General features: G+C 38.7%; 1 protein-coding gene across 3 annotated transcripts in view; it reads right to left on the bottom strand.

Moving 5' to 3' along the window:
• Positions 1–10,998: 10,998 nt before the first annotated feature.
• Positions 10,999–14,006, bottom strand: part of VPS50 (VPS50 subunit of EARP/GARPII complex) — a 126,289-nt gene continuing 123,281 nt past the window's right edge. For all 3 annotated transcript variants that reach the window (XM_059171119.1, XM_059171121.1, XM_059171120.1), the window contains one exon: positions 10,999–11,717. In XM_059171119.1, the coding sequence (XP_059027102.1) occupies positions 11,598–11,717 (120 nt within the window). In that variant the 3' untranslated portion in view covers positions 10,999–11,597. The remainder of the gene's footprint in view (positions 11,718–14,006) is intronic.

Raw genomic sequence — 14,006 nt, 5'->3', positions numbered from 1 at the left:
TATGACCTGAGATAAAGAAGCTTCAAGAGGACTCTAAGTGTTTTTATACCAAGCAGAAAGGAGGAGGAAAACACACCACTGCTTGAAGCATATGGAGTAATATTAATTAGATTTAAAAGAAAAAAGAATGTTCATTACAGTAAGAAAGGGAAACATAAACATGATTAAATGGAAATCAAAGAAACTGAGGGTTGCTGGAGGGGCGGGGGTGGGGGATGGGGTAACTGGGTGATGGGTATGAGGGAGGGCACTTGATGTAATGAGTTCTGGGTGTTATATGCAACTGATGAACCACTAAATTACCTCTGAAACTAATAATACCTTATATGTTAATTAACTGAATTTAAATTAAAAAAAGACAAATGGAAATCAAAGATGGGTAATATTCCAAAGTACACAAACACCTAGAGATTTACACGAGTTCAAATTTTCCTCCTGTGGTGAGAAAGGAACAAGAATTAGCAAAAAATTTCTGAACAATTATATGAATGGCGGGGAATGTCTGAAGTCTGGAATTAGGTGAACAACATTCTAATGTATTGAAAGAAATTAGGCTTCCCACACAACTGTCTGGTGAACTCACCAGAGAATACTTGGCAGAATTCACACTTAAACATTTAAAATGTCATCATCAAAAGCCTTTATGTGAGACTTTTGTTGAGGACAAGAATTATCAAAATATTTTCACTTTCCATTTTGAGGGAAATTCCCAGCAAAGAACTTCACAAAATCTCCTATTACATTGTGGCCAAAATGGAAAAATATGGGGAAAGTGACAAAAGGTAGTGCATTCATGGCTCTTATATACTTGTTCAAAGAGTTCTGATTACTGGGGCTGCCTTGTGCCAGGGCTGAGAGCTCTGTCCTTGGTTCTGTCCCACTTACACTCTTGCCCACTTGACTGAGGACCTACAAGAAATACTTCCTTATTGCTTGGACAGCAAAGTAGGACATGCTTCGCATTCTAGATGAAGACTCTGGAACCAAAAAATCCCAAACAGTCTGAAATAAGGCCCAAAGTAACAAAATAATATTTTTTTAGACGAAAATTACAGAAGATCTTAAACTGGCATTTAAAACAATCTACTGTACAAATGCTGAAGAGGACAGGATTTTGACAGCACTGAATAAACTTAAGATCTGTAGTGGACTAGAAGTTCAAAGTGAGTTGACATTATGCTTGTGATCTGGTTTTCATTAGTCAATGCGGCTACTGGTGGCATTAAGGAGAGAAGACAGACACTTTTTTTTTTAGTCAAGCAATAATCTTTATTTTTTTAAATTAACATATAATGTATTATTGGTTTCAGAGGTCGAGATCAGTGATTCGTCAGTCTCATATAACACCCAGTGCTCATTACATCACGTGCCCTCCTTAATGTCCATCACTCAGTTAACCCATCCCCTCTACCTGCCTGCCCTCCAGCAACCCCCAGTTTGTTTCCTATAGTAAAGAGTCTCTCATGGTTTTTCTCCCTCTCTGGTTTCGTCTTATTTTTCTCTCTCTCTCTTCCCCTATGATCCTGTTTTGTTTCTTAAATTCCACATATCAGTGAGATCATATAATTGTCTTTCTCTGACTTATTTCACTAAGCACAATACCTTCTAGTTCTTCAATCCATGTCATTGCAAGTGGCAAGATTTTATTTTTTGATGGCTGAGTACTATTCCATTGTGTAGGGGTATATATATATATATTTGAACTCGTGTAAATCTCTAGGTGTTTGTGTCCTTTGGAATATTACCCATCTTTGAATTCCATTTGTCTTTTTTTAATTTAAATTCAGTTAATTAACATATAAGGTATTACATATATATATATATACCAGATCTTCCTATATCCATTTATCTGTCAATGGATATCTGGGCTCTTTCAATAGTTGCTATAAACATTGGGGTGCAGGTGCCCCTTTGGATTACTACATCTGTACCTTTGTGGTAAATACCCAGCAGTGCACTTGATGGGTTGTAGGGCACCTCTATTTTCAACTTTTTGAGGAAACTCCATGCTGTTTTCCTGAGTGGCTACACCAGCTTGCATTCTCACCAAAAGTGTAGAAAGTTCCCCTTTCTCCACATCCTCACCAGCGTCTGTCATTTCCTGACTTGTTAATTTTAGCCATTCTGACTGGTGTGAGGTGGTATCTCATTGTGGTTTTGATTTGTATTTCTCTGATGCCAAGTGATATAGGACATTTTTCATGTGTCTGTTGACCATCTGGATGTCTTCTCTGGAGAAATGTCTGTTCATGTCTTCTATTTCTTGATTGGATTATTTGGATGTTGAGTTTGATAAGTTCTTTATAGATTTTGGATAATAGCCCTTTATCTGATATGACAGATGCATTTCTATATTCTTGATTATAGCACACAATAGAAGACAATGAGAATAGGAATCACGGAGTGTAGTTTCAGATCCAGGAAGATTTCTGATGATAATAGCTTCTCAAAATGCGAGTTACCTGTTGCTGGAAATTCTCAGGAAGTAGCTAGGATGAGGAGGAATGCTGTAAAGGATATCCTCCCCTGGGAACAGCCATGGTCATCTGTAACTTTTCTAGAAGGTTGCACTAGGTGACCTCTAAACTCCTTACTCGCTTCAAAACTCTTAGATTTTATTCTGGAAGCTTCTCAGCACTTTGCTTTCTTATTCCTTGGGGCTACATATTGAGAACCCTGCTGTCAAGCCCATATGCTGCCCCCAATACAGATTCACTGGATCCTGGGTGAACAGGATGTTACTACACTTTGGGTTTACAAAAGACTCCTGGACATTTCCTGCCTGCTTGTTACTTTCCCAACTCTGCAAATCCACTGTGGACTCTCCAAGTTATAGTGAAGAGATTTCTGTCTTTTTTTTTTTTTTTGGACGCTCAATTGTTACTCATTTTTACTATTTTTTGACTCTCCAACTCGTCATTTTGGCTTAAAATGAAAAAAGCAACCATCAAAATGCCTTGAACCACAAGAGCCAAGTACCTATTATTATGGTTAAACACCAGCCAAACAACACTTCAAATTGCCAACATGTTGAAAACGGCTGTAATGTGCTCATGGTGAGCAATGGAACTTCACTTATGAGGATCACCTTGGCTTTCCTCTACAAGATGCTTAGAAAAGCACTTAAACCAGCTTCCAACCAGTGAGCTTTTAAACATAAAGACAAAAGTACTTATTGAGAAAAGTATATCAGGAACTGCCAAATCTCGGTCCCTGGTGTGCACTAATTATAATCTCATTTACAATTTTTTTACTGACACATACTTAAGGGAACAAACTGCAGGTAGTTTGCTTGGAACAAGACTTGTCTCAAAGATTAATGACTCAGAAGGGGTAACCAATGGACCTCAGCCCAAATAAATTTTAACACAACCATTCCATTATCTGAAGAAACAGATACCAGGTAGTACATTTGTTTGTTTAGTCAATGAAGTTGGGGGGCACAGATGTGTGTGAACATATGAGCCTGGAGAGGAAAATATCAGGTCCTTGCATTTATAAATTTACAAACTACAAAGAAATCTACTCAAAGAATTGAGAATACTCTCCTGACAATCTTAAGATACTGATAAATGGCAGGGTTATACCTCCATTAATGCCTCTGTTGGTTTTCTGCGCTTCTGTTGCTTTTCTTTGCCTCTCACAGATCCAAGTGCCATTCTTCCTCCTTCAACCCTCAAAAAAGCTGAACTAATGAGTCTGAGAAACTCCTAATTTAAGTGTGAACAAAAACATGCCCACTTATAGAAATCTCCTTCTGTTCCCCAAAACTGGGGCTAGGGAAAGAGGTTGCAATAGGGTGACTGGGACGGAAAAGTAAAGTCTGGAGAGAGCTAAGCAGAAAAGAGGGAAGGCAATTCTGCATGTGGGTAAGAGAGCAGAGAAGGGATCAAGTGCTGAGGTGCCTAGTATGGACATTCCTATTATCTGTGGGCCACCTACCACTTGAAAGCCCCAGACTTAAGACCCCATATGGAGAAAACCTTCCCCACACCTGAAGTGGAACTGAACAGAACACCTGAAATTTCCTTAGAAGCTGATATGGCAGCAAAAACACTACCACTGTCATATGAATCACGCCTGAATTTCTTGAGGTCAGAAGAGGGTCCCTTGGATGGTTTACCAAGAGAATGCACGAAGGAAGACTCTTGAGCATTTGCCAGTCATAATGGGATAATCACTGATTCTCAATTCCCCAAATCAAGAGATATCACTCACCCATAATAGGCTCTGCTATTAAATCTGGAAGCACTAAAAGTGTTTAGAATCCCACTGAGGACCAGTGTACATTCTGCAGAGTGCCAACTAGCTCCTCAGGAAGGAGGCAAATGTATGGCCAAGGCATGATCCTGGGATGCAATTCAGGCAGACCAGCATTCTGAAGAAATATGAGAGGTCCACCAGTGGCCAACGTGTGGATCACATGGCTGCTAGAAGGACTGACAGGAGGAACACTGGACTCAAGTTCTGGTCCTGTCACTTACAGTGCGACTTTGGGAAAACTGCTGCAGCTCCCTGCCCCCAGTCACCATCTGCACAAAACGAAAGCTCTATGAAGTAGGTACTATTACTGTTTCCATCTTAGAGATACAGAAATACTTTAAAATGATGGCACAGGAGGGTAACTAGAGACTAGATAAGGGGCAAGAGTATGAACCCAGTAGAACCCCAGCCACCAACGCACATCCAGCTCATACTAAGCTTCCCCTACCAACTCACTTCTCACTCTATCTGACTGAATTAGCTGCTGAGAGAATCGAAGACCAAATCTCTCTAAAATGATACATTATTTCTCCAGTTCCATGGTCTCATTGCACATGACTCTTGCACCAATTAAAAATCTGGGAAAATCTCTTCCCACTCAAGTCAATGTAAAGGAAATGCATATTTGTTAGCCTGTTCAAACATAAAATATTGTCTGAAAACAGTAAAAAAAAAAAAAAAAAAAAAAAAAAAGAGGGGGTGCTTTCTCTGTGGTCTGTCTGAAATAGCTATCCTATAGCCCTGTGAGGGGAAAGGAAGTTTCAGGCAAATACCACCTCATCCCACTGTGTCTTTGAATGAAGTCAGTGTTCTCAAAGTTCAGTATGTAGCAGGATGTTAAAAAATCCATTGCAGGGGCAGCTGGGTGTCTCAGTGGGTTAAAGCTCTGTCTTCGGCTCAGGTCATGATCTCAGGGTCCAAGACTGAGCCCCGCATTGGGCTTTCTGATCAGCGGGGAGCCTGCTTCCCCGTTCCTCTGTCTGCCTCTCTGCCAACTTGTGATCTCTCTCTCTGTCAAATAAGTAAATAAAATCTTAAAACAACTGCACGGTTCTACCCCCAGAGTTTCTGATTCCATAGGTCTTTGGTGGGGCCAGAGAATTTGTCTGTCTAACCAGTTCCCAGATGATTCTGAGGCTGCTGATCTGGGACCATCCTTTTGAGAACCACTGGTCTAGGGCAGTCTATTAAAACACCTCAAGCTTCATCCCAGGCAGTCAGCAGGTGTTAAGGTGTTAAGGAATTCAAGTGAGTTATTGCTTCTTTTTAAACTGCTTATGTTTTGGCTTCCAATGCTAGTGTGCACTTCTCTTCAACAATCTGAGTAATTAATCGTCCTTCTACAATACTGAGAAGTCAAGAAACAAACAGCAATTACATGTCTGACCTAATTCAAGCAGCTCTGGGGTATATAGCAGCATACTTGGGACAAGCCTGCCCCAGAGACACCAAACAGCACTTCAGGACAGTTTAGGGAAGAATTCTAGTTCAAAGGGCTTGAGTGTTTGCATTCCATTTGACCACTCCATCCACCATATAGTTCGGAGTGAAGTGAGATTCTGTGCTAAGTGCTGTGAAGATGTACAGGAGAACACACAGATAGATGTTCTGGAGAATTCCCTCCTCTATACAAATCCCTTTCTCCCTGTAGCTGATGGGCCAGTGGAGCTCTTTCATTCCTTTGGATGCAGACATTAAAATTTGAATCAGAATGCCTGTCAGAACAGCCGGGCCCACATTGCCCATATCTCAAAATGCCTGCCAAACACTACTGAATAAGATTTGCGGCTTTATTCATTTGCGTCTCCTGCTTGGCTGCACAAGGTATCTAAGATCGCCACATCTCCTCCATCCTCTCCATGCCCCATTCCCTGCCCCTTCCAGGTGCCAACCACTCTGCCCTTGCTGATCCCCAAGCACGCTCTTCCGTCAGCCTTCTCCCCTAACACCTGTTCTTCTTTAGCCTCCACTGGAACATGTCTTCCTCTGTGTTCCTGACTCCCACTCCAGAATTCTCCTTTGGGGTACTCCCCAGAATGGAACATGTCTTACATCAGTTTATCCTACTAGATTTAAACTCCTGAGGACAGGATCTATTTGTCCAGTCCACTAGAGCCCAGCCACAGCATGACAAAGACAGGACCCTCGAGCTCACTCTGGTTGCCTCAGTGATGAGGTAGCTAGGGAAAGGGCTACACCGGAAGTCATCTGCCCCAAGGAGATGGCTTCCGCTTCCCAGCCAAATAACTACACTGTCCACAGGCTTCAGGTCTCTAGGTGGCCAACTGTTCTCACATTTGCTATTAATGCCTCACACCACCCCTCCCCCCAACACTATCTCTGCCTGCTCCCAGCCCTGTCTCATTTCTCCTAGTGACAATGCCAAGGGGGTGGGAGACAATGCCTGTACTTTTTGCTCTCCCAGCCTTATGAGTTTCTCCAAGAAAGCCTCTTCCTTAACCTATCCTGTGTGAAGTAGAAATTGTCCTGAGCTCAATTGCAAGGCAGATGGCAACTCTAAAGGGACGAAAACTCTATGACCAATGCTTATTAATTAAAATAATTAAATTATAAATTAAAAAATTAAATTCTACTTTTCTGCCTCCTAAATAAAGCTTTGGGTTTGCTATATGCCAGTGATTCCCATACTTATATCTACAGCCCTGACCTCTTCTCCAGACTCATGTGCACAGCTGCCTCTTCTGTACCTCCAATGGTGTATCTCAGGGTCACTTAACCTCAGCTGTCCAACTGTTCTTTTATCATCTTCACAAATCCAGTTCTCCCAGAGACTTCTACTTTCTCAAGCGAAAGTCTTGGAATCATCTTTAATTCCTCTTTTCTCAAACATCACCACAACCAATCAACAAACCCTGTCTGTACCTTTGAAATGCATCCAGAATGTGATCACTGCTCACCATATCCACCAAAGCTCCTGAGGTGTAGGCCTCCATTATGCTACCCTTGGTTTACTGTATTAGCTTCTTAATTTGTCTCTTTGCTTCAGTCCTCGTCTCCCTATGGCCTTTTCTCAATACCTAGGTAGAGTGATGTTGATAAAATCTAAGTCAGAAATCAGGTGTCCCCTCTGCTCACAATCTTTCAAATACTTCCTATCTGCAAGTAAAATCCAAAGTCCTTTCCATGGTTCATAGGTCTTCACTCGGTGTGACTCCTCCTGTCACACCCTTTCTACTCCCACTCTCTCTCACTTGCCGTGTGGGCCATGCTGGCCTCCTCTGAGAGTTCTCAGAACAGACGCATTGGCCCTAAACCTTCACTTTGCATTTACTACTATCTCAGCCTATGACGCCCTAAGATAACTGTGTGGCTTGCCTCCTCATTTCCTTCCAGGAGAGATCTTCTGCAATCTTCCTTGTTAAAATTCTATTACCACTACTACCACCACCATTCCCTATCACTTCTTCCCTATAGCACCTATTCCTGAAAAGGACAGATTTCATGCAAAGTACAGCATCTTGGTTGGGTTCTTAAAGGTGGAACTGTGATAGGAAGTAGAAATAAGGTAGACAGCAGGCAGTCAGAAAAATTTTCTTCCAATGGCTAACTGAGGGTGTAATTACACTTTAGTGGAGGCTCCAGAAGGGACTTCTGCTGAAATGGAAACTCTGACTGAAACATCCCTCCTCCCTACTAATCTTTGTCTAAGGCAAAGATTAGTATGCTATTTGTGGTAGTTGGACCAAAATGCCCACAGTATGGAAATGTATTTTCTTTAAAACATAAATCCTTTTGGTTACTGGTAGGTAGAACCAAGAAACAAGGGACTGGGAAAGAAACAGAAAATATAGGTTGTAGATGAAAAAAAAAAATCTCTTTTCTAAATTGAAAGGCTCAGCTCAGTGTGAAAAACTTTATGAAGAGGGAATCTGGAGATCCTCAGCTGGGTGGGGTCTTCCCAGTCTTGAGATCAAGAAGTAATCACCAAAGGAGTTCATAAAAATGGTTCTTCATCAAAAACAAAAAGCAAAACAAAAACAAATGTTCTAAATAAATCATACCAATAAAAGTGCCAAAGTTCCATAGAGGGATTAGTTATCCTTCGCCCAATTCCTGCAGCTTTCCCTAACATCCCTAGCAAATAAAGGAGAGAATGTAATTATGGGTTTGTTTTCAAACTGAACAACTGATGCAGGTATATTCAGCAATATTCACAAAAGGATGCACCAGCCAGACAAAGTCTATCAGAGTTAATGAACTATTTTTCTGCATTATTTTCAATTATTTTCAATTCTTCTACAAGAATTCTCATGTAGAAAGTCTGACATAGTTTTGTCCTTGGAAAGGTCATGCATCTTGAACTTTCTGATGGTCTTTAAAAATTTGTGGATGATAAGAACTGAGCAAATATCTTCCATAATTCTAAAAAAGAATATCTGCAGAAAGCTGCACTGATCTTAATATTTACAAAGATCATACCAGATTATTAATAATTTTTTTGTCATTAATCATTCTCAATAGTTAAATATCATTTGTCTTAACTATTAAAGTCTCCATTAAAAATTACTCCAAAGAATAAATTAGAAATATAAATATTTTCCTCTGGATGTCTTCATTTTGCTCTGAGCACAATCTGCATTTCATCTTCAGGTCCAATTTTTCATTACAAAAGATTAACTATGCTTTCAAAGCGAATTGAATTACATGTCTTTTTTATGACTACATTTCAGTGAGCAGGTAAAGAAAAAGCTATTCAATTTAACTTAAAGTTTCACTTTAGCACTCAGCTAAATAGAAATTTTCAAAGGAAATTCTGCTTAAAGATATGATAAAACACTATATGGTCCTGGCTTCAAGCAAAATTCTATTTCATTTTGTAAGCTGAGCAAATGAGCTTACTAGTTAAAGTGAACTTACAAGATCTCTGTAGGCTTTATAAACTGAAGAGAACTAGTTCACTTGAACTGTTTCTTATCTCCCTAGCATTTTTAAATGCAAGCAATGCATTTATAGAAATAATCATTCTTTTTACAGGGCATGCTATTTTATCATGCTCCCATATCAACTTAAAATCTTGAATTTCATAGGACACTTTCATATGAAAAGGTCAAAGTTCAGGAAAACTTAGAAACAAAAAAATTTTTGTAAAGTAAAAATTTTGGAATACAGATAATTCCATTTATATTCTCAAGCTCTTAAATTATCTTTATCTTAAAAGTAAAAAAAAAAAAAAAAAAAAAGTAGTTTCACAAAATGTTATATGGTTATAATTCATTATCACCTATAATGTCTGGTAATTCTCTTGTTATTAGGTAATTTCACAACTCAAGTCTCCTGTTACTGGTTTGATGTTAATAAGCACTTATTAAGCTATACCGAAATAAAAAAAAAAAAAAAGCTTTTTCAAAAATATTTATCAAAGCAGGATATGGATAAGTTAAAAGTTCTGCCTGACTGCATAGTTGATTCCCTAACAAGTAATTCTTTTGTCTCAATTCCTATCATCCTGGAAAACATTCTATCCGGTAGGTAAATTGCTATTCATACTACCTAAGGCAAACTAAACTAGAAATTAAAGAAAGCCACTATAAAGTCCAAGTAAAGAAGAAGAAAAAAGCAGCTCCTAATCAACTGAGAAATAAATGAGCTGATTAGCTCTTTATGTCCCAGCTGAATGTGTCATTTAAACACAAGGACCAAGTTTATTTCATATTTGTTTTCTTCCGGTGGCTGCATATGGAGAATGGCTACTGGCAGAATCTGCCTTACAAGTACACACTCTAATACCACAAGTAGACCATCACAGCATCCAGTTCATACCTTTTTACAAGAGGAAAGTTTTACAGCAATATTGACAGTGAATGAACTGCAAAGTGAGAGGCTGAAAACAAAAAATTCATCGTACAGACATCGTAACACCCACACAGAGATATATTCTAAAAGTGCTTTGTATTACACTACACCAGTTATGAATATCTGCAGGGAAAGGCGGAGTGGCAATCACCTTCTTATTCGCCTCCACGCTTGGACCATGGGCCACCTTTCGCCCTCCACTTCCCTGCCTCAGTTCCCTGTAGACTCACAGGACACAAGGCCCATTTCTCACGAGATGATGCTTCAGGATTCTGGGAGCTACTGATGCTAAAGGTCATGCCTAGTACACCTGGACGAACACCATGCAGAATTAAGAGTCTTCTACTCTCCAGTCACAAAGAACATGCAAAAAATTCCTTCACAGGAATTGGCAAGAGTGCATGGGATACTGATTTTTACATTGTATATGTTGATAGAAGAGCTCTGTTTTCAAAGCAAAGTACACAGTTACTAAAGACTGAATTCTAAAGTTTATCCCTAGCTAGTTCACATTATTTTACATCTGTGACACAAAGCAGGTATCTAAGAAAGATGAATATGGACCATAAACTTATGCCTGACTACTAACAGTTCTTTTCCTAAGTCAGCTAAGCCCGGTTTTCCTGCCCTAAGACAAAAGCAGAATTCAAAGAGAACAACAGTTATGTGAAAAAATGTCCCACATTAAAAAAAAAAGAAAAAGAAAGAAAAGGAAAGGATAGGGGGGAAAAAAAAGCCACAATCACTATTCTGGGTGCTACTCAGGCTCTGAAAAGGTACACCCAATAAAATTACTTTTCATCGCTGGTACCAAGATGTAAGATCATTAAAATTGTTAGAACACACTGAAAAATTTCATTATTGTTTCATAAATTCTGCCTGCCGTGGAACAGTATCAAAATTTAGTCTCACATAGGCGGATCATGTTAGAGTATAGTATTTATTCAATTTCATCATTTATGATCACTGTTATAACCAAATTAACCCCGACATAAACTCTGACATTTAAAAACACAGAGAACATACTGATTTTTCAGCTATTTTGCTTATGTATACTTTTCAATTCTCATGCAGTGCTCATAATTAGGAGATACTATACATAAACCCTCCCATTTATATATTAAGAACCAAGTAGAGAGGGTAAAAAAAATACCAACATAAATTCATTCTCCAAAAACTGCCCATGGATGTATTATCACTGTTCCTTCTAATTATATACTTACAGTGCATTCTTCAGTAAAAAGTGTAACTGCAGTCACATAACAATACTTATGACAAGGCAATGATATCACTTCAGAAAAAGAATACAACAAATGAGACTAAAAGTTGAGGAGAAGGATCAGAGCATATAAAAGTCATTTGAGAACACCACACAAACTTCAGTGTTTTCCACTTCCCAGTTGGAAAGAACATGCACAAAGATTTCTTAGCAGACAACAGTCAGGAGTGCATGAAAAATTGGCTTTCATGTCATATATGTTGAGAGAAGATCAATGCATTGAGAAAAAAGAATGTATTCATTATCTTTTGGGTCTGTCTATATCATCTATAGCAGCTAGAAGTTTTTGTCTTGCTTTCTTATTGATATGGGATCCCAGGCAAACATTTACCAGATTGGTCAGCTGCTTCGTTGAATACTCCTGCTCGGGGGGAAAAAAAAGATCCAAATTTAGTATGCTGAAAGACATGTATTGATCAATGCAAGGAAAGAACAGGCAGATACTCAGTTTTCAGTGGATAGTGACTGAGCACTACAAATCAGTGAAAAGCAGAGGAAATTATAGTCTGAGACATGGACATGAACTATAATAATAAGGACACTGCATGATATACCGAAACAGAAAGGACTAGAATCTCTTCAATATGACAGAGTAATCTGACATGCCTATGCTTTTGTTACTTTTAAGACCACATACTTTATGCTTGTTTCTGTGGAGGTCTTTATTTATGAAGTTACTAAAATATACAGACCTCTCAAATTTTTAAAATGCTACTAAATAACTATTTTCTGGCACTCTTTTTTCTATAAAGTGAAAAAAGTCTCTAACCACAGAACAACTTTTCTGACTTATGATAAATGAGTAAGGTAACAAGGATCTGAAAGCTACCGGCTTTTAAACCTTCATACTGTCATTATAGCCAGTAAGTAAAATTAAGACTATAAGTCTCTTATGCTGTAAAATCTATTTGGTTCCTGAATTTCAGATAATGAGTTCCTAGGAAAAGAATGAATAGGGATTCACTAGAAATGTTTGTATACTGATCTGGTTCTGGAGGATGAATAACAAGAGTTCAGATAAGGAAAGCGAGCCCTATACTACCATCTAGTAAGAAAAGTCATCTGTCTTCACAGGAGGTAACCACCTAAAAAGTTTCAAAATATAAGAAAGAGTTAATTTTAAAACCTCAGCAAACTATTCAGTTTGTGTATCTGAGCTCTGGGAGCACCTGTTAGCATCTGGTAAATTCTTTTAATCAGCCAATATTTAACAAGTATCCACTGTCATCAAGCACTGAGCTAGGTAGGCACTGTCCTAGAAGATAGGATAGTCGGCTCCCGAGAAAATTTCACTGAATTACAAATATCAGCTAGTTGAGGTTCTCACAAAATGCTAAGCTAAAATTTTGGTGCACTACATTAAAACAGGAAACTCAAAAATAGATATCATTCTCATATCAAATAATGGATATCTAGGAGCTGTGCCTTTCTTCTTAGTTACTTGTACTCTTTCCATAAACACCTTCCTCAGTAGCAACCTCAAAGTGTTTATAGCTTACTTTACTAAATAGATTCCAGCAACATTCAGCAGCCCATCTGTTCCTGGTTTAGCATTCTGGTTTTCAAATGTCAGAAGTCAATGGGACTAAAAGGGACGACATTTTTCTCAATTCTGGTGTACTGATCAAAATCACTGAAAATAATATTACATTTCTACTTTGCTCCCAAAGATCTGAAACTGACCCACGGTGGGCACATTTCCATAAAACTCAGGCTAATACTCATTTCTTTTTTCTAGAGTACTGAAACCAGACTGGATGAGGCTGATAGAGTAAATATAAATAATTCCTTATTTCCTTACCCAGTCAAATAAAATAAAAATTTACTTAGCTTTTACCCATGATGTTTATTGCTTAAGTAAACGTGATCACTAGAGTTACTGAAGGAATAAAACGAGGTGATAATTTTAATACTTCCCATATTTTCATTAAGTCTGTCTTCCCATACTGCCTACCTAGACGAATGGTAGAACAATCATATTAGGAAAGCCCCCATACTCAGCATCTTCTGGTGACAGATGTTGAGTTGAACTGTGTCAAAAATGCAGCATCCTAAATAACACTTAATAAATAATACTTCTGAGCGCCTGGGTGGCTCAGTGGGTTAAAGCCTCTGCCTTTGGCTCAGGTCATGATCCCAGGGTCCTGGGATCGAGCCCCACATCAGGCTCTCTGCTCTGTGGGGAGCCTGCTTCCTTCTCTCTCTCTCTGCCTGCCTCTCTGCCTAATTGTGATCTCTGTCAAATAAATAAATAAAATCTTTAATAAATAAATAAATGAACCTTTTCTCTACTTATCTATATATCAACACAAAAGAAAAACGATCGTATCTATATTCAAGGTAAAATCTAATGAAGGAGGAAGTTAAATGTAGCCATTTCAATATTAATATAGTCACTCATCACTAATAAATGTCAGTGTGGTCAGGATGACACCAACTCACTGTTGAGAGCTATAAGGTTTAAGTTATATAATAGACATTAGCTTGTGAATCACTTCAATGCTGCTGTCTTCAATTTGTCTTGATGTTAACCAACTTCAGCCTTTTCCCACAACACAGCTGCAGGATAAACACAGCTAAAGTTCAGATTCTGGCTACCTTTCCAGATAATTACTGTTGCAGTTCAGAAAGATCTCGAAGGGATTTGATT

The sequence above is a fragment of the Mustela lutreola genome, chromosome 4 (genome assembly GCF_030435805.1).
Source record: "Mustela lutreola isolate mMusLut2 chromosome 4, mMusLut2.pri, whole genome shotgun sequence".
Lineage (NCBI taxonomy): Eukaryota > Metazoa > Chordata > Mammalia > Carnivora > Mustelidae > Mustela > Mustela lutreola.
This window is presented reverse-complemented; position numbering and strand designations above follow the sequence as displayed.